The 27,802-nt window shown below is 39.8% G+C and overlaps 1 protein-coding gene across 1 annotated transcript in view; it reads left to right on the top strand.

Annotated features, from left to right (window-relative positions):
- Nucleotides 1-27,802, top strand: part of LRRC1 (leucine rich repeat containing 1) — a 197,550-nt gene that overhangs the window by 161,902 nt on the left and 7,846 nt on the right. The window contains exon 10 of the mRNA XM_088479671.1: nucleotides 16,422-16,505. Coding sequence (XP_088335797.1) covers nucleotides 16,422-16,505 — 84 coding nt within the window. The remainder of the gene's footprint in view (nucleotides 1-16,421; nucleotides 16,506-27,802) is intronic.

The raw sequence follows: 27,802 nt of genomic DNA, 5'->3' as shown, positions 1-27,802 counted from the left end.
GTTTGGAAGGGAGGGAGGTGCAGCGTCTATTGTTCCATACAGGTGGTGTCCGGAACTTCCATATAGTGACGTTACTGTCAGTTCAACAACTGCTGGCCCTCTCTTATGTTCCAGCCCGCCTACTTCTCTGACTGGAGTCAGTTATTGTAATATTTGCCAATGCACTTATCACAAGCGGAATTGGGCTTGCTATCTTACTGTGGGTTTTTTTGGCTACTGATAACTGCAATTTCTGTGGGCTTAGCTGTTTTGAAATGTTTGCGCATGTGCATCCATTGTGATAGGGAAGTGGACGGGCATCACGCTAGAATGTGAGCTTATTCCTCGGGCTCCAGCACAACACCGCACCTGCATCACTGAGTGAGTATGAGCTCCAGGTACATATTGGAGTGGTGGAGCAGACACTATCTGCAAAATTACCTGTCAAAGCTGCTACATGACCCCCTGCTCTCATTTAACCAGGGGCCAGCAGTGTTCAGCTTTCATCTCCCCCTTCTGAGCCCCTTATTGGGACATTCAGGCAGCACCCTAGGGGCATTTCCTCCTGTCCTAGAAATTCGCCCTGGGTCTATTGGGTACAATTTCTGCAGCAGGTGTATTATATTCTATACTTAATGAGGCTCCCTCAGAAATAGAGATAATTATTATGGACCCCATTGTATTACATGCTAATCACTGTATCATATGTTACTATGGCACATCCAGGTTGCTCACCCCCAATCCAGTCAGAGGTATTTGCCCCCAATTGAGGCGGGGGCTCTGAGGCATATAAAGGGACATGAGGAAGCTCTTTATTAGAGCAGTTACATAATGGCCTAAATCTGACAAATAAAATGGTTGTAAACCTAATGTGGTTTTGTTATCGCCTTTCCTTTCCAGGAATGAAAAGGTGAAACCCTAATATACAGTGTGCGTAATACATATTATAAATTTGGTAGGGTGACTGATTAGGACATAGGATAGCAGGATTCTGCAAAAAAAATAAATAGTGCAAAAAGTTGCTGTACAATGGGAAGATGCTGTGTTATCATTATTGTAACACACTAAAGGTAATTATTGAGTTTAGTCTTGTTGTTTATATGTCTGTCCATTTTCACATTGTACATTGCCATATTCCCCCAATCAGCAACTTGGTGATATGACCAGCTGGGTTTAATGAAGCAGAACAATTATCTCTGACAGAATTGGTTTACATCAAAATAAGTGTAAACAATTAAAACTGGTCAAACTGGTGGTATTGGAAGGCATACCTAATCATACAGATCTATAAATCAGATGAAGTAGAGGAACAGATAGGATAAAAGAGTGATAAAGAATTTTGTAGTAGTAGAGCTACTGTCACTGTAAAACAGACACACGTGATGTGACTGAATTCCTACACATTTCTACCAGCCTCCATACCAGACCAGTCTTTATGTACCCCACTATAGCATTATGAATTACTCAGTGCTTTCACATAGAAGGTGGTGGTATGAGAACAGAGGATCTCCCATTGATGACTACAGATGTTTTAGGTTTTAAATTGCATTCCAAAATCCATTCTTGCAGTAGAAAGAGGAAATGATGTACTCTGGTGGAGGGTAGAGTACAAGAATGATAATTTAAATAATTAAAAAAAAAAAAAGTATTTTCAAAAGAAATAAAAGTTGTTTTTCCCACAATTAGGATATAAACTGATCAACAAGATGCTAATTGTTACTGATAAAATAAGTGTTAAGGAGAGTTCCCACATTTTATCATATGCATGTAATTCAAGCAGGTTACTTATGAAAAGTATACTGTCAAATGTATTTGTTCCACTATGCTGCTTTCATTTGCAAACTATTAAGTTGTCCTTACAGTGTTTTTGCTTGGGATGTCAGAGTAATTTGCACTGACAGAAATCTGTTCTTTCTTTGCGCAGCATACAGCACTGCAAATGTTTTCTAAGAGTAGAGGAGTAATATGTCATTGGGATTTTTTTCTAGTAAAGACAAAAGAATATTCTGATCATAGTTTTAGATTATGTACATAGCTTTATTATTTTTTTTTATATATATATATATATATAACTTTTTTTTTTTTTTTAAATACATCAGAGTGTCTGCAATGCTGTAGAGGGAATACAGGTTGAGTCTCCCTTATCCAAATATTCTGAAATCCGGAATATTTTTAGCATGACTGAGATAGTGAAACCTTTGCTCCTTGATGATTAAATGTACGCGAACTTTGTTTAAGGAAAACAAAACAAACACTGCACTGTATTCAGGGCTGACTATGAAATAAATCATACATAAAAAATGTAAATAGACTGAAATATAATAAATGTAAATATATTTTTACTTGTAGATGAAATCTAGCATAAAAATCATGAATAATAATAAACACAAACAATACATATAAATTAGTTTAGAAAATTGGGTACAATAATGTAAAGGTGCCTTCACACATAGCGATGTGCTCACGATCCGACGATGTGTATGATTTCCCTTGAAACTCCCGCGGCAGTCCTGCTCACGATTTGGCACACTATTTGGTGTTTGTACAAACAATCCATTGTGTAGCCTTTATTTTTTTTTTCAGTGTATCGTGTCCCAGATTGTCAGATCTGCCCTACAGCACGGCAGATCTTAAGAGGCGATGTGCGACCAGCGGGGACCCGCATTGTGATCGTGAGTTGGGACTCACAATTAGGACATATTTTACACAATCGGTCGTTCCGATGCGTCGGAATCGGCCAGATTGGGTAAATTATCGCTGTATGTGTAGGCACCTTAAGGTTAAATCATCTGCTGAGCAGTATAAATACAATTACAATGTTGCTAAAAATAAGCATAGATATAGGAATTCAGTTCCAAATGAATTGTGGATGCAATGTTGATATTAATAGCAGATTTGACTGAATGTATCCTTGTGGAGAGTCAATAGTGCTTAAGGATGAAGCATTCTAAACATCCATGTATATAAAAAAAAAAAGTGATTGTAGCTGTTTACTTTATTTGTACCTGTATGATGGATTGAGTCTCAATATACTGTGCTGGCGTTCCAGCGTAAGTATAGAGCTCCCTTCAGCCGCACTGATGGTAAGCAGGACCTCCGGATAGGTAGTGCCGTGAGAGTGTGCAGCCTGCCGGCATGGATGCTGGTGTGTGCGGCGAGCTGGTAGTCGCGCTCTCTCTGGATGAAATGTAATCAGAGTGTGTCGCCACTATGCAGAGCTGGAGTGTATTGCTTCGTAATTCAGGAAACTCAGCTGTCCGTATGTCCATGGTCGGTTGACTCTAGGCTTCTCTGGGTAAACAGGCTTTTGGGCTTCAGCAGGAGGATATGTCAGCAAGTGACATCAACGCGTTTCATCTCTATATCGTAGAGACTTTTTCAAGACTTTAGCATGAATGAGATAGTGAAACCTTTGCTCTTTGATGGTTAAATGTTCACGAACTTTGTTTAAGTTACAAAATTATTAGAAATAATTATATATTATAAATAAAGTATAAAATTACCTTCAGGCTTGGTGTATATGAAACATAAATTAATCTTATGTTTGTACACAAACTTTGTTTGAGCCGCAAATTTATTATTGAAAATATTGTATAAAATTATCTGCAGGCTGTGTATATAAGGCGTACATAAGTAGAATACAATGTGGATAGGCGTGCATGAATTAGCCAAGGAACATATTGGCAAATACTAAGTAAGGTCAGGGCTGCTGTAATTGTGTGTGCGGGGCCGATGGTACTCTGTTACTGATGTTTATGGAGGTTTGCGAGGTATTATGGATGTGAGATAGCGGTAGTGGGTGGCAGTGGGCGTCTCTATGCTGGTAGTCCGATGGCATTGCGATAGTAATCATTAGCATATTTTTGCAGAAGTTCTGCATACGATTGCGCAGCCGCGATAGTGGGCCTTAATGAATCGGGCCAAGTACCAGAGTGGCCAAAAAACTAGTTTAGACAAAAGACAAGGAGTATACGTAGCATGGAAACATCTAAGGAAGGAACAAGAGAAAAGAACCCTGTCATGGAAGATTGCATACTAGAGGGGAGTATGAGCGGTTGCAAGGTGAACTGGAAAGAAGGGAAGGTCAAGGGTGGAGATTTGGAAGGAGAGCTGGTGGTTTTTAATAAGTTGGGTCTTTCTTGAATGCTTGAAGCTGGCGAAACTGGTAGAAAGTCCTATTTGGCATGTGAGTGAGTTCCTGAGGAGAGGAGTGGAAAGGGAGAAATCCTGAATGTACTGTAGATGTAAAAAGAAGTAAAAAGGTGGAGGCAAAGTTGGAGATAAGTGCTAAAGCAGTGGAGTGTGCTCAGAAAACAGGTTGGAAATTTAGGAATGGTAAGAGCAGTCGAGACAGGAAAATGAGACAAGCAGACACATTGCAGTGGGAAGAGGCCATTGAAGAGGATTGTTAAGGCGAGAAAATGAGTGCGTGAATGATATTTCTGAGGTGGAAACAACAGAAGTGAGAAATATTTTGAGGTTAAAGAAGATGGAGGAGTCAAGCATGACAACAAAGCAATGGACAGCAAGAAGAGATGTTCTTAACCAATATAAGAGAGGGGGGAGATGAGGGGACTCATGAAGTGAGGAAAAGAATGAGTTTGATTTTGAGATTTTTTTTTCTTTTTTTATTTAATATTCATTCTTTTTTATTCTTTTCGATACATACATAAAACAGAATACAAATATACATAAAAAAAATGTATACTCCATATCGCAATGTAGAAGTCAAGAAGATTTAATAGACAATGTTGTACATTAAAGAAAGGCAAAATAGATAACCAATCAGCATGCATTTATAAAGAATATCCTAGTATACCAGGGTAACTTCAAGCAATCTAAACAGTCAAATAAAACATAATGGGTGCTTATGGATCTTAATAAATTGCTAGACTCATGGCTCCAGCCCGATTGCATAGCTCAAATCATTTACGCCAAATGTTGTCAAATTTGGACAGTTCTACACATGTAAACAAACCTCTCATGACTGACATTGCCATTAAGCAGTTTAATCCATTCCTCTATCCTTGTTCCCCTATCAGGCATCCATAATCTAGCAATGCATACCTTTGCTAACATAAATAAATGAGTAATATACTGTTTTGATTTTTTTAAGTTTATTTCTAATACATATCAATAGATATATCCCAATTAAATATCAGTTGATGGTGATAATTGCACCAAGAACCCCAGGTTTGCTGATAGATGTGCATTAAAAAACTATAGACTGAGAACTGCCATATGAGGTAGAAAAATGTAGCTGTCTTCTCCATAATTTGGACAAGAAGAAGCACACCCTCTATATCAAACTGCTATACAAGCAGGCGCAAAATATACCCTATAGAGAATAAAGACAAGAATTCTTGCCAAAATATGCATATAAAGCAATAAGGCATTTACTAACCCTCCCTGGTATCTAAAAAAAAAAAAATATTTTTTTTTTTTTTTTTTTTTTTTTAATTTAACTTTTTTTTATAAGACTGTCCTTCATAAGTGGAGCCTCTTTCTCAAATTGCGTATACAATGCATGTCTGAATGAAGATAAGAAAAATCATTGACCTTGGTGTTTTAAGCTCTTCCCAAATCTATTCAAAAGTCTTAAGAATACCACCATTATGTAATTGTTCCACTTTGGACACATCATTTTCAACCCAAGAGTTTGTTACTTAAACTAGTGCTAGCTCTTTTAACCTGTTATGCTGCCAGATAGGTGTATCCGGGTCTTCTCCCTCCCCTCCCAAAGTCTTATGCACTAAACTCCAGACCTTAACTGCCTCTGCAAAAAAAAAGGGGGGGCTGTGTCGTGGATGTTTACCGAAGAGTAAAGCTTGTAAAGGAGAATGGTATATATTCACTGATATCACAAACCCTAAGTCGCAACATTCCAGGTAGGTTATCCATCATTTTAAATTGGCATGCTGGGAATGAAGTAATAAAAGCTAAAGTGAGGTTCTTGCCAAATAAAATGTACACCAATTGTCGTAACAATGAAACTCGTTTTAATATGAGACACAAACAACATATAAGTGAAGAAAAAAAGAAGAAATTGATGTCAATAATAGAAACTTTTATATTAAAAAATAACACCATTGACTTCATGCAGATCCCCAACTCACACTGTGTCCGTGTGGTGCTCCAAAGCCATCACCACGTCAAATCCACATTATATATATATATATATATATATATATATATATATATATATATATATATACTGTTTTCTTATTATAAAAATGTCATCAGTGTAAGTCCAACCATATATATATATATATATATATATATATATATTATATATATATATATGGTTAGACTTACACTGATGACATTTTTATAATAAGAAAACAGTATGTAATAAAAGTAAATACATATCCTGTGTTTCTCTATTTTAAATGGTTTCCTTAATATACGAACGTGTCATCAGTGTAATCCATAAAGTATATGGGTTCCAGAGTATAGATAGACAGTAATTAGATAGACAAGAGATGTTAGACAATCATTAGTTAGACAGGTACAAAAAGTTGACAGGGTCAAAAGTTTAGACGTGAAAATGGTCGACACAAAAATGAGCTACATTTTTTTTAGGGTTAGGCACTTACTGGAGGGTTAGGGCAATGCACCCCCACAGTTAGGGTTAGGCACCAGTGGGGAGGGTTAGGGTGAAGATTAGGGCCAAAAAAAATGAGTTGACCATTTTCATGTCGAACTTTTGACCCTGTCGACCGTTTGTATCTGTCGACCTTCTTACATGTCGAACTTTAGTGTGTCTGACTTTTGTGCCTGTCGACCTTTTGTCCGTGTCTAACTATTGACTGTTTAACATCTGGTGTCTATCTAGACATCGTCTATCTAATTACTGTCGATCTCTTATACCACACCCAAAGTAAATAATGTTTCATAATATTGCTGAAAAACATTTGTTAAATCAGGCAACTTTCTTTCCTTCATTCACATCTTTATTTGCTGAAACCATTGTACTAGGATCCTGTGCTCATGCCAAATATGACATAAATGTACCGTGCCAATCTGCCTACTCATATGTATGTGTATACCTATGGAAGGGTGGTTACATCTTGATTTATCTAGCTAATGATTCACCCAGGCTTTTTGTGCAGAGAGCCAAGAACATCGAGCCACAGTTGGAATACTAATATACACAGATTTGAAATGAAGACCTATCTTCCGAAGCTAACATTCATATCTAGAAGATAATTTTGTTAAAGCTGTCACCTTATTGATTAGAGTACCCCTGAAGTTAGCTTTAAAGGTGTTCCACACAACAGGGGGTGCTGCTGATTGCTCATTTACAGCTAAATGACAACAGTGGATACAAAAAATGAATCCTTTGTGAATGGCACAAGAGAGCAGCCTATTGTACTTCAAACAAGTGAAATCTCACCAATATTTCAAACATATAAATACATAAACAGGTTTTGCGTGAATAACAAAGGGCGCTAAAAAAATAAAAATATATAAAAATAAAAAATGTGTATTTATAATTGCATTACTTCCCTTGAGAAACGTGGTATCCTATGAAATGGATTCAGTGTAGACTTGAAGCGATTCTTCTCCTCTTTTATCCTCCTGTATTTAAATGACAACAGTATCTTCCTACTACAGTGTTAACCAAAATGAATAAAATTTCAAGTATGCCGTACCCCAGCCAATATTAGCATCAACAGTCAACCAAAGAGGTAAGTGATCTGAAATCCCTCTTGATTTATACTCCACATTGTCTATTGCAAGTACTACCTCAGGAGAGATTAGTGCTATAACAATCATAGAAAAGGTATAATAAGGTGAATAAAAACAGGACAATTGAATTGCATCATGGTTTCTCAAACGCCAAACTTTCAATATTCCCCTGCCATTTGGGAAAAGGTAGAGATGGGGCGACCCTTAGAGCCTTCAAACCCTTTTTCCCTTCATCTGTCTACATCTAGAACGTCACTAAAATCTCCCATACATACAACCGGTCAGATGAAAGGGCAATAAATTCACTACACTTCCTCAATACGTTGCTACTATATGGAAACCAAAATCAATATTGGTAGCAGGTTTATTGTAGCTTTAATAAAAACATACCTACCCTCCTGATCAGTTTGTACTCCCAAGTACAGTGGATACATGTTTACAAATTAAAATAGATGCCCCTCTCGAATTCAATATAAGGGGACAGCCCACCCATGGTTCCTTAAGAGCAAAAGGTTTTCCTCCCGACGGTTGTGCCTCCATAAAAATGCTACGCCTGGATTGTATTTTCATGTTTTATTACATGTGAACATTTTATTTTATTGTTTAAGCCTCAAACATTCCACGATAGTAAGCAAAAATCTTTCTGGATAGTGTTACTTTGAGGCATAGAAGTAAAAGCAGCAAGGAATAATATAAATATACCCTTCTTCCTAGGAGCAGCCATTATTAATACTCTGCATCAACTTGTTATACCAGAGATGGAGTCAAACTATAAACTTTCTCAAATGCACATTGACAACATACGATTGGTGGTAATCGCACATAATTACAGTTCGTTACAAACAACCATGCCCCTCATAGAGTCCCCAATACACTATTGCTGCCGTCGCGCCAAGCAACCCTTCTCGGCGCACCCCTCTGATTGCTTGAGCCAAGCATCTTTTTCGCCTGAACATGCATCTTAGTTGCAACAGATGCGACAAACCGCTTCCTGAGACTGCATGGATTAATTTGATATGCAACACATTTATTTCTGCGTGTGACTGAGCCTGAATCTGAGTACAAAGTGCTACGATGCAACGGCCTCGAGTTTTCCCCATGCCAAGGTCCGTATACAGACTATGTAGCACGCAAACAAGTGTCGCATATCAAATTATCCTGTGCAGACTTAAGAATCTGGATGCAACTTAAGCCAGGTACACACTAGATGATATGTCTTCCGATCCTGCGGATCGGATTACATATTGTCCACATCAGGCAGTATGTACACGCTATGTGGCTGACTATGCGCACTTCCGCATGCAGGGCCGAGGGATGATATAGTCAGCGAGGGCCATGCTGTCTCACAGTCGCTTCCGGCATCGGCAAGTGTGTACGCACTTGCCAATGCCGGCTCTCTCGCTGGGAAAAATATATATATTTTGAAAGGCTCTAATTCCATAGACTCTTCGGCAATATACCTTCTCAGTGAACAGCTGAAAAAATAAAATAGATTAAACAATCCCTCAGCCTGCAGTAAATACTACTACATATGTCATCACAGACTTAATTGATTCACAATGGTCCCAATAAATAAAAAAGGGGACCATTTAAATACTGGAGACCAATCTACATATTGTTATAAAGATATTCCTAGAAAGAAGAAGAAAAGTATATAAAAACTATAAAATGTATCAAACAATCATCAAATATAGTCTCAGAGTAGCAACTACTTTCATGTTGGTCAATTCAGCCCATTGCTTCCCCCAGAGAATCAAAGAAATGTGAATGAGCCTCTGCTACCACTCTCAGCCATGCAGGAAAGAGCATGGCACAAGGAAGGTATAACAGAGCCAACTTTTCAAGTGGGTGAATTGTGCCCTGCTTTTCTGCACATCATGAGTTATCTGAAAATACTGCCGCTCATTGTCCATTATACTCCAATATGCCTTTTATTCTAGCCAGGCGAAGAATTGCATCTCTGTGTTTCTATAGTATAAAATGTTAGCAATAAACGTTTGTGGAGTTTCTCCTAGGGATGGTTATGCACAGTGCTGCAGACTGATTTTCTACCAAACATTTGTATGAGCCATTGTTCAAGGAAACCTATAGGAGAGATTCCCTCAGTTATTTCAGGCTGGCCTACTAATCTGATGTTATAATATCTACGCATAATGTCTGACATGCGCTGCTTAAAAGTTTTCATTTGCGTTTCCAAATTTACAAGTTGAACCTGGGTCGGAATCGTGGAATCTCCTAGCTTGGATACTAGTTTCCCACTTCTTCTCAATCCTTAACCTTTTGCATATTTTGTCACATATAGGAGCTGTTTCCATGCACTTCTCCAATTTTAACCATTCTGTAGTCCCAAAACAGCTACAAACAAAATCAGTACAATATCTTCTAAAAAACAATATTAATGCTTGGTGAAATTTATTTTTAAAACAAACTCCATGTTTGCTGGTCTAACTTTCCAATATTATTACTATTATAATTTATTTATATGGCGCCACAAGTGTTCCGCTGCGCCTTACAAAGTATAATATTCATTGTCTGTGCTGGCAGGTATTTCAACGTTTCAGCGGCATTTGAATGTCAGATGTAAAATAGTATGTAAAGTGGTATGCAGTTCAGTAGATTGATATGTTTGTATACAGATATGCAAGTATTCAGATAATCTATAAGATATGCAGAGGATGCAGCCTGAGCAGAATATATATTTATATAGAGGCGTGCTATAAGCAGGCTACAAATTCACATGGCATATCATTTGCTACAGATGTTGCTGAAGTGTTAGTTATTTAATAATTAATTTAACAAATATAATTCTGTGTACTGGGTAATTCTTCAGAGGTAATTATATCTGTAGTTTCTACAGATCAGTGCAGGCATAAAGCAGGATTCATGCAATATATGCGACAAGCATAAGCAAAATGGGCATAACAATAAATGGTATATGTTATAGATGGTTTAGTCCAGCCACAGCTGCATTAGCCAGAATAGTCTTAGGTATTCAGAAACTGCTTACCAGCACCTGCATTTGTGATGCTATATATCAACTTGCCATTTATACACTGTTCATCACAGAGCAGAACTGTTGTGAAGCACCACCATAGCCTAGGCATCTACAGTGCCTTGCAAAAGTATTCACCCTCCTTTGCATTTTTCATGTTTTGTTGCCTCACAACCTGGAATTTAAATGTATTGTTTGAAGGTGTGCACCATTTCATTCACAGAACATGCCTACAACTGAAGTTATTTATTTATTTTTTATATTGTGAATCAATCAATATTTAGGACAACAACCGAAAACTTCAGCGTGCATAACTATTCACCCCCCTAAAGTCAGTACTTTGTCGAGCCACCTTTTGCGCCAATTACAGCTGCAAGTCACTTTGGATAAGTCTTTATGAGCTTGCCACATCTTGCCCCTGAGATTTTTGCCCATTCCTCGAGGTAAAACTGCTTCAGCTCCTTCATGTTGGATGGTTTCCGCTTGTGAACAGCAATCTTCAAGTCTGACAACAGATTCTCAATTGGATCGAGATCTGGGCTTTGACTAGGCCATTCCAACACATTTATATAATACAAGTATTTAGTAGGCTGAACACTGGTGTGGGTGTGTCTGTACCGGGTGCAGCTAGTATGAGAAATTGTCCAATTCTCTAGGGATACAGTAATAAAGAAATACAGCGCTCACCCCTTACAGTTGTTTTAATGGTAAAATGTGGTGTTGGAGAAGAAATGACTGTTGCACTAGTGGATGATCAAATCGTAAAAGTTTAAAGATAATTGGCTTCATATGAGGTGATCTATGAACAATTACTACATACATAGTGGATATCGCTGAGAATAAAATGAGAAAGTATAAGAAAAAATATCAACACAACAAAACTTAAAATTGTACACAAATTAACACAAAAGCTGGATTGTCTAGATGTTATGGCAAATCCTAAAGTATTACACCTGTCTAGTAGCTGGTATAATAGATGCACTCAGATTGAGCAAGTGCATGCATGTCAATGGTGCTGTGTTGATATTTTTCTTCTACTTTCTCATTTTATTCTCAGTGATATCCACTATGTAGTAATTGATCTAATGTGTATAGATCACCTCATATGTAGCCAATTATCTTTAAGTAAACTTTTACGATTTGATCATCCACTAGTGCAACAGTAATTTCTTCTCCAACACCACATTTTACCATTAAAACAACTGTAAGGGGTGAGCGCTGCAGTTCTTTATTACATTCCAACACATTTAAATGTTTCCCCTTTAATCACTCGAGTGTTACTTTAGCAGTGTGCTTCGGGTCATGATGATGGATTTGATGGTGCTCCGGGGATCATCAAAGATTTGGATATATTTTTATAACCCAACCCAGAATTGTACTTCTCAACAACTTTGTCCCTGACTTGTTTTTGGAGAGCTCTTTGGTCTTCATGGTGTGATGCCTCTTGCTTAGTGGTGTTCCAGCCTCTGGGGCCTTTCAGAAAAGGTGTGTTATACTGACAGTTCATGTGACACTTAGATTTCACACAGGTGGACTTCATGTCACTAATTATGTGACTACTGAAGGTAATTGGTTGCACCAGAATTTTTGAGGGGCTTCATAGCAAAGGTGGTGATTACATATGCACATACCAATTTTCAGAATGTTATTTATAAAGATTCTTTTTTATATATATATATTTTTCTCATTTCACTTCACAAATTACACTATTTTGTGCCGATCCATCACGTAAAATTCAGATTAAAAAAATAAATAAATTACAGGTTGTACTGTAACAAAAAAGGTAAAAAGCCAAGGGAGGTGAATACCTTTGCAAGGCACTGTAGATCCATTCAGCTATCTGCTGTCAATAGACCAGCTCAGCAGGATCATAACCATAGTCAAGAAGCTTTACGTGATTATCAGACTGGACACTAGGTAGCATAGGCGACCCTAGCTTCTGCTGGCTCCCGCAGATAATACAAACACAGCCACCCTAAACACTGCACTCCACTCTGGGCACTTCAGGCCGAACACATGATACAGTGCACCGCATCAGTCTGTTCCCTGCGCTCAGCCGAGCAGTCAGGCAGCTGGAAGCTGCTGTCACAAGCTACAGAATGCGGAATGGTGCACAACACGCACCAGACAGAGAAGTATATTTCAGTGTCATAAGGTTGGATTGGAGACTGATGAAGCTCCAAGAGAGGTGGTATAAAGGGAAACAAGGAGTGGGTCCATTATGAACTCCTGAGGAGGCAGACAGGTAGAGGAAAGGGCTAGGTGGAATCAGAGGTAGAGCGAGAAAAGAAATTGTTAGTGAGATCAGAGGTGAACCATGGGAGTACAGACTCCTGGAGACCAATGGAATGGAGAGTTTATAAAAAGGGGGTAAATAAAAGGCAGTAGACAAATTTGAAAGCGTGCGCAGTAACTATTGGTTGTGGCTTGATAACTAAGTGTCTATTTAATTTTTATCTGTAAAATGCACATTTCCATCCTGGGCTGGTCACTAACACCTGTCTTCATGTAGGGTTAGAATTGTTAGGGTATAGCCAAAGCAGTCCTGACCTTCCTTGCCTGTCAACAGCATTGGATTATCTGTAATGGTGATTTATACCTGCTGAGGCAGCGGTGCATGGGATACCTGAATCACCTTCCCCTATCCTCTACTCTCCCTGCTACTGTATTTGCCCTCTGTTAAAAGAGAAACTACAAAAGAAAAAAAATTAAATATATATATATATATATATATATATATATATATATATATATAATCTATGTATGTATGTGTGTGTGTGTGTGTATATATATATATACAGATATATATATATATATAATGTATGAAATATGCCCGTGCTCGGTTTTACCCATATCATACATGGTACCAGCAGCTTGGCAATATTAATGCCATAAATGTATACAAAACAGAAAAACTTTTGCTATCGGCGCTAACAATAATATACTGCAAATTTATGTGTGTGTAGCAAATAAAACCAAGGGGATTTTGTCATGATTTGATCAAAGCATTTAAGCCTGCAGCCCAGCATCAAGGGACCCCATTTTTCTGCAGGTCCCTAACACTAGCATATATGCCCAGCACATCATTACATTGCAGTTACATGTACTCACCTCCTAGATACAGAGGGACACATCTATAAAGGGGCTGGCTGTTAGCCACACCCAACTAGGCTTTTATAACCTTAATTGAAAGCTGCCATGATAGCACAAGGCAAAATTTTTAATCAAAACAGAGAAGAAATATGCCCGCGCTCGGTTTTACCCATATCATACATGGTACCAGCAGCATGGCAATATTAATGCCATAAATGTATACAAAACAGAAAAACTTTTGCTATCGGCGCTAACAATAATATACTGCAAATTTATGTGTGTGGAGTAGTGCTCCAGCCGCACTACTCCAGAGTCTACATCACCTTATTACCCAGTGCCGTTCACCATTTGTGGATTCCCGCCGGACTCATGGACATCAGGCACCGGCTTTGATTGCGGTAGCTCCATCCCGCAGAGTGAGCATACTCAGCCCGCTCATCAAGCTACACGTTCCTGCAGGTGTATTTGCCTAACGCTGATTATCAGCGGCCTGCACCCACACCGGCTGCCCACGATCCAGGTGTCAGAGGTCTGGCTGACACATGCCGTCTCCTCTCAGGTACCTGATTAAAAAATTTTCTGAGGAGCACACACTGATTAACTCCGGGACTCCTTCAAACTATTTTGGACGGTTCCACTGTTACCGAGTGTGAGTACCACATACAATATTTTTTATCTCGCTTGTTGGGACTTCCAAATTGACAGTCAACTATGAGACTGATTCTTACCCAGGTGACTATTTGCGGTGTTACAAGGCACGTAGGGTGTTCCTATTGACAAGGATTTTTTTAGATTATTTCCAGTATCCCACTACTGGCTGCTAATTATAGGCACTTCAACTAAGCATCCTTACTCAGAGACAATTCAGAGTTGCTATTGCATTTTTGCTACTATCCAATTGTAATAACATAAGTTATATTTGCCTCATAGCTTCGCTATTTCTCAACCAGGCTCTCAAATAGAGACACTTCAGAATTGTCACAAACTGTTATTCCTTACTATTTTGTAAAGTCTTACACGTGTTCCTTTTGGCTTTTAGGAGGTCATTTATTCCTTGGCCATTTTACTTCATTATTTTAAGTGGGCGGCAAGTTCTATTGACATTTCTGATTGTTAAGGGGCCCATCCATTAGAACGATTTATCGTTCAGTCATTCAATTTATCTGCTAATGGATAGGCTCTGAACGATAAAAATGTGCACTCCCGCGGACGGCAAATTTGGTCTTTTGTCTCTCCAACATGTTGGTCAATTATCGTTTATCGCTGACAGATATTAGAAATGTCTGTCGCGGCAAACGACGAATGATTTTTTTAAATGTAAATGAACAGAAACATAAAAAAAATCCACTCAAAGAATGATGTCATCCAATATCGTTCGTCGTTCGTCTATTGCAAATATCTGTTATGTACATGACAGATATCTGTCACAGCAGCCCCAGGAATTTTCAAAAGATAAATCTTTTGTCTTTCAGTAAGATCTGCTAATGGATAGACTGCTTTATACTATATGCTTTTAATGTGTGTATTTATCATGTATGAAAATACTTATTGATCATTTTTCTTATCTCTGATCTCATATCTATTCAATTGCAATAATAAATAACCATTTCTTGTTATATAATTTATCTATGCATTAATTTATTTATTATCCAGTATATGCCCATTGACCCTGCGCTTCCATTTTGTTCCTTTGCGTAATTTTTATATGAGAATCAGCTCCTCACTGGAAGCAGCGGGACTTTAGACATATGTACAGATACCTTTGTCAAAATGTTTTTTAGACTATCATTTCTCATTTCACATCTATTCTGATTGGCGCCTCATTGTTTTTGTTTCCTCTTTGATATATATATATATATATATATATATATATATATATATATATATATTGATCCTGATTATTTCCTTTGAGACCCTCTTCAGGGCTTCAAAACTTGCCCTATTTCTTGGGCGTCAGACATGCTCGCATAAGTGTCATTTTGAATGAATGTGACACTAGATATACTTGGTATGAATGTTTTTAGAAAACTAGCCACTTAAGTTTAAGATGAATTGGAGGCATTGCTAGAATTTGATGTCCTTAACGATGTGAATAATTATGTAAAGTTTTAATTTTATTTATTAATCTATTTAATGCCAATAAAATATGTTTCCATTATGCAACTAAAACATCATTCATTTTGTAGGAATAATGTACACAATTTATGTGCCTAGTATAAAGAACGAAAGTTATTATTAATGAAACCAATGGATAATGGAAACATTTAAATTGCTTTAGTTTTAATGTGAAAATCCTTCAGTCTTCATGTAGATAATCTAAATGTCGTCATTTTTCAAACCTTATTATAAATATTTTCTATTTATTCATTATTTTAAAACTATTAAATAAAACATATTGTTTGTTTTTTTATTGTTGTAGCGAAACCTAGACATTTTGTAATAACTGTCACCTTTTCTGGTCTTGGTCAGCAAAGTTTTATAGTTTTAGGATGTTTGTGACTGCCATGTGTGCTAAATATATCCAAGGTAAAAAGTTATTCTGGAATTTAGTTACTGATAAAACCACATCTCTTATATTTTGCTCTCTCCATCCCTGTCACAGTGTAATAGTTTTCTACAATACAAAATGCATGATTTATGCATGTTATGTTGTTTTTGTCCACAGGTTCTGCCAAGAAGCATTGGGAAATTAAAGAAGCTGTGCAATTTGAACATTGATCGGAATAAATTAATGTCTTTGCCAAAAGAGGTAAGTGAAAAATAAAATGTAACTATTAGAGCCATGCAACAGCAGTCAGAATAAATGTGTTGTAAGTGTGAAATATGTCTATTTACTTAAACACCTGCATTAATATTTAGCTTGTAAAATGTCAGAGCAGTATACGTGACTTGTTGAATGTCAAATGCATAGGACACCTGAAAATAACACCAAAGTTTACTTCTTGAACATCTCATTAAAAATCCAAGTATGGTGTTGGTCACCCCTTTAGTGCTAGAACAGCCTCCACTTTTGCAGGAAGGCTTCCCACTAGATTTTGGGAGGAGGGCTTCAGTGATTTGCATCCAAGAGCAATTTGTGAGGTCAGACATGAATGGATGCTAGGTGATCAGGCCCGGCTTGCAGTCTGCATTCTAATTCATCTCAATGGTGTTTGATGGGGTTGAGGTAAGGAAGCTCTATGCAGACAAGTGAAGTTCTTCCACACCAAACTCTACAAACCATATTTGATGATCTTGCTTTGTGCAAGAATGCATTGTCATACTGAAAAGATGAAGCACACAATTCTCTAGAATGTCATGGTTTGCTTTAGCTTTAAGAGTGTCCTTGACGGAAGTTTAATTCAACTGGATGTATCCAATTTGTCTGATCGACCGTTTCTGTCCATTTCCCAGTGTTTGGGACCAAATGGAGCTTAGTGATTTCTATTTCAATTTCCTATTTTTGCTCCCTGGCCTTCCTATTGCAGTGACGGAAATGTTGGACTCCTAGAATTAATATGCTGGCAAACAACTGGCAGGCAGTGATTCTTTTCTATAAACATGTTATAAATTGAGTTTTCAAAGGTTTCATTACACTTCATCCCCTTATCTCCACAAAGATGTTCTGGCATGTCTCTCATCTGTTTGTTACAGGCACTTATAGATCTGCAAGCTGGAGTCATCACAAACCAGCAAGCAGCTCAGAGATTCTCCCTGCTTAGAAAATGCTGGTTTAGTAAAAAGTTACGTCCCCGCGCCTTCCCTTACGTTGCTCCTTCTCTTTTGTACGTCCAAGTAGTAGGAATCTTTTGTACTGAAAACGGTAGTAACAGTTTGTGTCCGCTGGAAATTCAAGCAGAGGAGGTGGAGAATGAGTAGACATCTGCTAGTAAGTTGACATCATGAGGCACGTGAAGAGAGTAGCTTTAAAAAAAAGTTATAAAATTAAAGAACAGTATAAACACTAAAGTGAAAATGTAGCAAGTTTTAAATGGACATGCTATTGAAATTAATGGCATAGGATGCATTTAATGTCCATTTTAAAGTTTGGTAAATGTGTTATCTACAATGTAAAATATAGCAGTAACAATCTTTGTAACATAACATAGAAACAGAGAATTTGATGACCGATAAGAACCACTTGGCCCATTTAGTCTGCCCTTTAAGATGTAAGCAAATTTTCGAAACATGCAAGCCAATCGTCTTCCATGAAAAATGAACAGCACATGCTCTAAATTCACTTCCTCTAGCTTTGTGATGTATGCCAATACTCACAACTGAAAATCCCTTTTTCTGCTTAAGACAGCCATACACTGAAAGATAAACTATGAAATCGGGAAGATCAACGACTGTTCTGAACAATTCTCTTTCAGTATATGGACATGAAATATAACCTGCTAAATGCTCAAAAACAGCAAAAAAAAAATGGTATTGATATTTTGATTTTCAAGCATGTTTGATCTGCCAGACAGTTGTACAGTAGATTTTTCTTTTTATCTAACCATGTACTGTAAAAATCCGAAGATAAGGCTTATTGAGTAACTTCGGGATCTTTTCTATCTGTCAGACTATTGCTTGTTTGTCAGGTTGCCTGGAAAAATCATTAAGTTCATTCAGCGTGTACACTTTCATATCAACTTTGCTTGCTGTACAAATGAGAAATGGTTAGAACTAATATGCCAGAAACATTAAAACACTGCAAGACTAACCTGTTATTGCCTAATTGTGTTAGCATGGGTCCTCTTCCACTCTTTTATTACTCAGACCCCATTCAAAACACAGCTAAAGCTAGTTTTTATGCCATTAAATCACCAATCTTAACTGCACATACTATCTGCACACTGCTGAACTCCCCAGCTTAGAACTGGGGCACTGTTGTGTATCTCTACCTGAAGAGGTATATGCGATTGAGCTAAAATAAAATAGCTGGCACTGGAGGCTTCAGCTGTACCTTTTATTGTTCTTGTTCCACTTATATCATTAAGAGGAATCACTGAATGTTATAGGTAGTAAGTATCTTATGTAAACTCATATCTTGTGAATGCATGCACCCAAGATATGCGAGATTCAATTAGAAATGACAGTTCGCAGTATTAGCAGTGAAGTTGCGCGACTTCTACTAAATGCGACCTGGGAGAAGTGCATGAAAAAGTGGGAAAACCATCCTGGACCCCAAAAAGTGGCAACTGAGATAGCAGGACCATATAAAAGGCTGTTAGTGGCTTTAAGGAAAGTACTAGTGGTTTGTAAGAGTGGCCGATTTTTGCACTTTTTTATTAATGAAAAATGATAGCCAGTAAGTGTTTTTGAGTAAATGAAACTCTTTCCAGCATTTGGGTTACAGAAAATTGTCTGTATAGTTATTCAGTGTTTGTATACACATTTGTGTGTGAAATAAATACTTTAACCTCTTAACTGCAAGCAGGGGCGCCGAGAGGGGGGGATTGGGTACAATTTGCCCGGGCCCGGATTTCCAGAGGGGCCCGGCGCCGCCCCCCCCACTCCCTTCCTCCCTCGCATGAGCCCAGCACACAGCGTGCTGGGATGCAGTGGGAGATTGCTCGCGAGCAATCTCCTATGCCTGCAGGGCGGGATCGATCACACTGATCGCGGCCCCCCCCTGGCTTTGCACCGGGCTGAAGGGCTCACAGCACCCCCTCCCCGGCGCGCAGCTCTGCAAAAGTATGTTTTTTGGGGGGGGGGTTCTCAAGGGGGCGTGGCCACGCCTCCCGCTATTAGACCATGCCCCCACTTTACCGGGGCCCAGCGGTGCTCTCTACGCCACTGACTGCAAGTTCAAAAACCCCTCTACCGCCAATTCAGTGCCTCCACATACCTGTCCCACATTATTTAACCCATATTGAGCTTTTTAGAGCATTTCAACTGAAAACTGACATGTCTATATTGGCCAAATTATGATATTTAAACCCCTCCACATGTGTGAATATTCATTTAGAGGGGTTGTACCAGAGGTTCTGCACTTTATCCTGACAATTTGACCTTTTTAAAATAAAGATTTTCATTTTTTCACCTTCTCAGGAGGGTGCGTTCAAATAATGCAAATTTCCTATGAAAAATAATTGAGTTTGGAACTGAATTGCAAATGTAATTCGCAGTGAGTTCACTGTGAGAATGGCTTGTAGGAACCAACTCACACTTAATTAAATTGACCTCATGGATTTAACATGACTGGCAGCAAGTATGTACCTATTGTAAGAAGTTACTGGTGGTGTTCTTACAGACATCCAACCAGATGTTATTGCTTTGTCTCATAGAGGAATACCAAATTATTACCATTAGATGTGTTTATGCAAAATGTAATACATTAAAAAAAAATTCAACTAAATTAAATAAAAAGCTGTGGTCTACCCAATCCAGTTTTAAAATTAAAAAATCATTTACGTGAAGTATGAATGAGTTTCCTCTTCCTGTCCAAAAATATTCTGGTAGGTTTGAGGTACAGTATTAAGAGCAGGGACTGATTTGAATGATTAAACATTTTCTTTAACCACTTAACTGGCGCGGTTGTATGGGGTTTGAATGGGTTTATTTTCTATGAAGCTTAGAGAATGGATGATAGAAGGGAGGTGGGTAGTGGAGTCATATGAAGAAGAGATTGAGGTTGAGACATAAGGGTAAAGAGCAGGGTTATGATGTGTTGAAACAAATGTTATGTGTCTAAAAAAAGATAAGCAGTGTTTAAAAAGGGAAAACATTATGGAGAATAGCAAAAATAATACATAAGTACATACTTGCCCTGGGTCTGCTGGATTACTGGTTCCATAATTACATGACAAATACCATATTCAGTTAGCTGACTTTCATTTTAATAAACAACTTATTGACTTTTATGCTATTTTGGCTACAGGTAACAAGAATATATGTGTTATAGGGAAGACTTTGGATTTTGTGAAGCTGAATATTAATGTGAAGGCTATTAATGTTTTATTCCTCACTGCTTTGGTCTCAATTTGGTCAGAGCTTGGTCCACTGCTTATGTAACAAAAAGTTATTGATTTTGAGGTTCAATTGCTGCATGAGTGTATTGATTCTCTTGGTCCAAGCTCTAATTTTACATCGGGTCAATTAGTTGTGAAGTAAGTATTGAAATTCCTGTACATTCTCATGCAGTTGAGAATGATTATCTAGAAATGGTTGCAAATTGACCTACTTTTACAGAAATGATCACACACACACACACACACACACACACACACACACACACACACGGCTATTGCAAAAGATATAGGCAGTTTTAACAATTTTATAAAATAATGACATTTTAAGATAACGACACGCACCATACACCATGTCATAGAAAAACTGTGGAAGTTTTAATTACTGTAGGCCATGGTGACATAAGCAACCGGAGGTGCATCACGTGACCAGTCAGGCTAGATGGGCGCAAATGCTGTGGAGAAGGCGTTTTGTGCACTGTAATTAAAATTAATTCCTTTCAAAAGTCACCTTGCATATGTTAGGTGACTTTTTATATGATGCGTGACTCCTTTATGCATAAGTCTTGTCCTTTTTTCTAAATTTGATATCTTTGTCACATGATGCATCCAGAGCTTTCCGCAAAACAATTGCAATATATGACTTGTTTTATGCATGGTTGGGTTTCAACAGTGAGCGAGTGATTTATATATTTGTTTTTCTCTCATGTTAATAAGTTATATTCTAAAATAGAACCAGCTTTAACGCATAGTTGGACTCTCCAACAGTTGAAACAGGCAACTATACCTCCAATTTCATGGCTGGACCATACTTTGCTGTCATTGGAATGGGACTTATGTGCTAAAAAAAAAAAAAAAAGTACTTTTGTGACCTTAGAGCTGGCTAAATATTTATTGTCTTCAGTTGAAGCTTAACAGTTCATCAGACGATCTCTTGAAATGTATTATGATGACAAATAAACACAAAGACATTACTATTTTTATCTTTTTGGGTTCTCTTAAAGCAGTCCTTGAAATAAATGCAAACTTAAAAGGGCTAATTTGCAAGTCCAAAATTACTTGGAAGATAAGGTTTCACAACTAGAGACATCACATAAACAGTCTCTACATGACCTAATCCTTCTTTAAGATTTGTTTAAAGGGGGGTATCCACTAGACAATAAAGTTGAACGATAATGATAAATTTGTTCGATAATCGTTCAAACATCTTTTGCAAATCATGCAGTAATTGTTTTTAACGATGTACGATGCGCGCTCCCGCTGGTCGTTGGATCGTCTCCTCCATCGACTGAACATGCAGGTCAATTTCACTTGATTGCTTACAAATCGTTTACACATCGTTTACGCTGAACGATCAAACGATGAACCACTGTCTGCCCACTATAGCTGAAAGCTCTCAATCACAGATTAAAACAACATAGTTTTATTGTTAGATCTTTTGCAAATCTTTTGCAAATTGTTCAGAGTGGAAGATCATATTTCAAGGGAAAATCGTTTAGAGGTTGGACAGGGATAAAATCGTCTAGTGGATGCCCCCCATTAGACTAGAGAGGATTTGAATTTATTCCATTTTCCCAGATGCAGAAAATTCTGTTTTGCTTATATTACATTTTCTGCATGTCTGGTAGTAGAGCAAGCATACTATTGCCCCCAAATCTAGTGAACATTCCTAGCCAAAGGTCTCTGACCCTTGAAATATTGCAAATGTATTAGCAGACTACTACTGTGTTTCCCCGATAATAACACCTACCCCGAAAATAATCCCTACCCTTACTTTTGGAATACGGTCCAAAATAAACCCTTCCCCGAAAATAAGCCCTAACAAAATCCCGATTTTGGCCGGTCCCTGTCTGCGCTACACTAAAATGCCCCCAGCTCCGCCCCCCCCGCATGCAATGGATGCCACTGTTAAAGATTTAACAGTGGCATCCAATCACAGCTGCAGCGTCTCACTCTCTCACAGTGAGCACGCACAGCTGGTGCGCGTGGCAGCGTCAATTAGAGCAGCGCCACGGAGGAGAGGAGAGAAAAAAAGGAAAAAAAAAGAAAGGTAAGTAAAGAATTGTATTGAATTATTGAAATTGCTGTCTGTTAATTAAAATAAGCCCTATCCCGAAAATAAGCCATATGGAGTTTTTTTTTTACCATAAAAAAAAATAAGACAGTGTATTATTATAAGGGAAACACAGTATTCACCTATCTTTAATCTAAAGATTGATTTTAATATGCCCCAAAATTCATTGCAGGTTATAATTGAATTACTCTGTGATGTCCAGTTCCCTGCTCTGGATTCTGTTTACAGCAATAAAATACTTTCCTTTTATCATCCATCTGGGGGATGCCATTACCTCTGGGTTATGTACAGTTAGCTGTGGAGTAGAGCACTAATGAAGACTGGCTCCCACCCCCTATATAACCCCTCCCCTTCCACTAGAACCTCAGTCTTGCCTTGGAGTAAGGCACTAGATAGGTCCTAGCTTTTTTAATTAGGTTTAATTTCTTTTTTTTTTCTGTATTGGCTTGGGTGCTTAGTTCCTGGCTACAGGCGATAATCCCTAGCAGAGTGGGAGTTGGGTAGAAATAGAGGTTTGTGTGAACCCTGTATCCCACTCTAAAGACAGCCTCTGGCAGAGTCACCAAACTGCATAGTCCCTGGGACTCTCTCCATACCATATACCTGAGGGGGCTGCTGGCAAAAAGGTAAGCTTGATACATTTATTACATGTAAAACCTTGTTTGCTGTATTACTGTTTCCCGGCACGCAACTTTAGCAGAGCGGCCGGGCATGTTACTACTCACGTGGCAGCAACAGTTGGTGTTACAGAACAGCCGGGAGACTTTGCATCTACAGGAAACAGCTATTCCAGTGACTAGTTTTTCTTTCAACATAAAAAAAAACATGTATCTGTTTTCCCAGAATTTTCACAGTTTGAAAAAATATTAAAACAAGCCTGGTTAAAATCTGATTCCAAATTTCATGTTCCAAAAAAATGTGAGTATCTTTATCCTTTTTCGGAAGAGGATACCAAGCTTTGGGAAATTCCACTTATGGTGGATGCTCCTATTGCTAGGTTGGTCAGGAATACTGTTTATCCCCACAACAGTCTGTAACACCTAAAGAACCTATGGATTGGAAGAATGAGGCTGTACTTAAGTCTATATTCACGGCCTGTTCTTGCCAGCGCCTGGGTGATAAAGGCTATCAATTCCTGGATGGCCCAGATGATTGCTGGGTTTCAATTAGGGGTGTGCACCGGACACTTTTCGTGTTTTGTGTTTTGGTTTTGGATCTGGATCTTTCTTCGTGTTTTGGATCTGGATTGGTTTTGCCAAAACCACCCTTCCGTGTTTTGGGTTCTGGGTTTTGTGTTTTGGATCTGGATTTTTTCTTAAAAAATAAAAAAAAAACGCTAAAATCACATAAATGGGCCTTTTTTTGTTCCTACGCTATTAATAACCCCAATAACATTAATTTCCACTCATTTCCACTCTATTCTGAACACCTCACACCTCACAATATTGTTTTTAGGCCAAAAGGTTGTACCGAGGAAGCTGGATGACTATGCTAAGCGACACAAGGGGGCGGCACAAACACGTGGCCCATCTAGGAGTGGCACTGCAGTGGCAGACAGGAAGCCAATCAGCGTTATGGTGCCCATTTGCATGTAGCACGAACCCGGGAGATCCGTGCTACATGCATCTGTGTGATTGGCACAGAGCAATGACAGGTCCGTGAGACCCGTCTGTGCTGCTGTGGTAAAAAAAAAAAAAAAAAACCTGTGTAAAAAAAGAAAAAAATGGCGTGCACCCCCCCAAAAAAGAGCAACCAGCCCCGGGCATTAGTAACCCAGTGCTGGGTGTGCTTAAATACAGGGGACAAATGACGTAGGGGTCCCCTGTACTTAAGCACAACCAGCACCGGGCTAGTCAGAACCAGCGCTGGTTGCCAAAATACGGGGGACAAACGACGTAGGGGTCCCCTGTATTCTGCGCAACCAGCTCTGGGCTCTGATCCGGTCCTGGTTCTGGAAATATAGGGGACAAAAAATGAGTAGGGTTCCCCTGTATGTTCCAGAACCAGCACTGGACTTTTTCTAGCGGGGGGCTGATGCCACAGCCAGGGGAGCCCTTTCACCGGGCCCCCCAGCCGCAGCATCAACCCTGACCGCTAGTCAGCCCAGGCCGGGGATCCCTGGAGAGCTGGGGACCCCCCCAATAAAGGGGTCACCCTCTCCAGGGCACCCCAGGCCCAGGCTGATAGCCCGGGGCTATCCCCGCCACCCCTGGTGGCGGTGGGTGGCGGGTTGATTGTGTGGTGTGGTGTAAATAAAGAATATCAAACATTGTCTTTACAAGTAGAACTGCAAGTCCCAGCAAGCCTGCCCCGCATGCTGGTACTTGGAGAACCACAAGTACCAGCATGCAGGGCATTAAGGGCCCACTAGTACCTGTAGTTCACCTGTAAAAAAAATGTTTAAAAAAACACAGGACACACACACCGTGACAGTATAAGTTTATTAAACATACATACACACACACACATGTACACATACTCACCTATGTAACCTGTAGCATCGGTCCACTTGTCCGGTAAAGTATCCCTAGGGGACCTGTGAAAAAAAACATACTCACCATCTCCTATGCGAGGTTCTGTCCTCTTCGTTCCAAAGTAGGCATCCCCGGACTTGGCAAAAAAAAAAAACGAAAACGCGATCCACGAACTTAGTACCGTTCTATAGAACGGTACTTCCCGAATGAGAGCTTAGCGGCGGGGTATCACCATGGAAACCCCGCTGCTAAGCGTTCATTGGCTGAGAGAGGTCATCTCCCGTCTCTCAGCCAATGAACGGCTCCCTCCATTGTAGTCAATGGTGGGAACCGCAGGGTAAACTTTAATAACCTTGCGGCTCCCAGCATTGACTACAATGGAGGGAGCCGTTCATTGGCTGAGAGAGACGGGAGATGGCCTCTCTCAGCCAATGAACGCTTAGCAGCGGGGTTTCCATGGTGATACCCCGCCGCTAAGCTCTCATTCGGGAAGTACCGTTCTATAGAACGGTACTAAGTTCGTGGATCGCGTTTTCGTTTGTTTTTTTTTTGCCAAGTCCGGGGATGCCTACTTTGGAACGAAGAGGACAGAACCTCGCATAGGAGATGGTGAGTATGTTTTTTTTCACAGGTCCCCTATGGATACTTTACCGGACAAGTGGACCGATGCTACAGGGTTACATAGGTGAGTATGTGTACATGTGTGTGTGTGTGTGTGTGTGTGTGTGTGTGTATGTATGTTTAATAAACTTATACTGTCACGGTGTGTGTGTCCTGTGTTTTTTTTAAACATTTTTTTACAGGTGAACTACAGGTACTAGTGGGCCCTTAATGCCCTGCATGCTGGTACTTGTGGTTCTCCAAGTACCAGCATGCGGGGCAGGCTTGCTGGGACTTGCAGTTCTACTTGTAAAGACAATGTTTGATATTCTTTATTTACACCACACCACACAATCAACCCGCCACCCACCGCCACCAGGGGTGGCGGGGATAGCCCCGGGCTATCAGCCTGGGCCTGGGGTGCCCTGGAGAGGGTGACCCCTTTATTGGGGGGGTCCCCAGCTCTCCAGGGATCCCCGGCCTGGGCTGACTAGCGGTCAGGGCTGATGCTGCGGCTGGGGGGCCCGGTGAAAGGGCTCCCCTGGCTGTGGCATCAGCCCCCCGCTAGAAAAAGTCCAGTGCTGGTTCTGGAACATACAGGGGAACCCTACTCATTTTTTTCCCCTGTATTTCCAGAACCAGGACCGGATCAGAGCCCAGAGCTGGTTGCGCAGAATACGGGGGACCCCTACGTCGTTTGTCCCCCGTATTTTGGCAACCAGCTCTGGTTCTGACTAGCCCGGTGCTGGTTGTGTTTAAGTACAGGGGACCCCTATGTCGTTTGTCCCCTGTATTTAAGCACACCCAGCACTGGGTCACTAATGCCCGGGGCTGGTTGCTCTTTTTTTGGGGGGGGGGGCACGCCATTTTTTTCTCTTTTTACACAGGTTTTTTTTTTTTTATTTACCACAGCAGCACAGACGGGTCTCACGGACCCGTTAGTGCTCTGTGTCAATGACACAGATGCAAGTAGCACGGATCTCCTGGTCCGTGCGTGCATCTGTGTCATTGAAATACACAGCAGCACAGACGGGTCTCACTGACCCATCTGTGCTCTGTGTCACTGTCAATCACACAGATGCATGTAGCACGGATCTCACGAGTCCGTGCTACATGCAAATGAGCACCATAATGCTGATTGGCTGAGAGCCGTGACAGACGGCTCTGTCAGCCAATCAGCACTTTGCCCATTAAAGGCAAAGGCATTTTTTTTTAAATGGCCGCTCGAGGCAAAACCTCGAGATCCGACAGCAGATCTCGAGGTTTTGCCTCGGGAGAGGGATCCGGGGCAGACAGGGAGATCCGAGCTTGGGCTCGGATCGCCCCGGATCCCCGAAGTTCGGGTGGGTTCGGTTCTCAGGGAACCGAACCCGCTCATCCCTAGTTTCAATTAGAGGATTTGTCTAAAGCTAGTTCTTTAGCTAATCAAATTTCGTAGGCTCTGGCCTATATAGGTGATGTTTTTAATAGACACTATTCTGGTACAGTCTCATATTTCTGCTTTGGCCGTTTTCGCCAGACATTCTCTATGGCTTAAAACATGGAAGACATAGAGTCCAAGCATGCTTTAGAGGCACTGCCTTTTAAATGAGGTTTTCTGTTTGGTCCTGAATTAATTAAAATTATTTCCCAGGTCACAGGAGGTAAAAGTCCTTACCTTCCTGAATCAAAAACAAAATCTCCTAGGTCTCATTCATTTTGACCCAAAGCAGGGGAAGCTTTCTGGCCTTCCGGGGTATGCCTGGGGGTCCCGTAGAGGTGCCTACAGGGGCTGTGGTGTCCCTGGCACTTGATGTTAAGGCACAGGTCAATCCACATGACTGTCACAGGACTGGGAGCCGACCTCTAGTGGGAGGCCGCTGAATATCTGGTCTCAGTAGATATCAAGGATGCCTACCTCCATATTCCTATATGGAGGGGTCATCAACATCTTCTGCGGTTTGCAGTGGGGCACCGGAATTTT

The sequence above is a fragment of the Taudactylus pleione genome, unplaced genomic scaffold (genome assembly GCF_031769625.1).
Source record: "Taudactylus pleione unplaced genomic scaffold, aTauple2 ptg000244l, whole genome shotgun sequence".
NCBI classification, from domain to species: Eukaryota; Metazoa; Chordata; class Amphibia; order Anura; family Myobatrachidae; genus Taudactylus; species Taudactylus pleione.
Note: the sequence above shows the minus strand (reverse complement) of the source record. Positions and strands in the feature narration are given on the sequence as shown.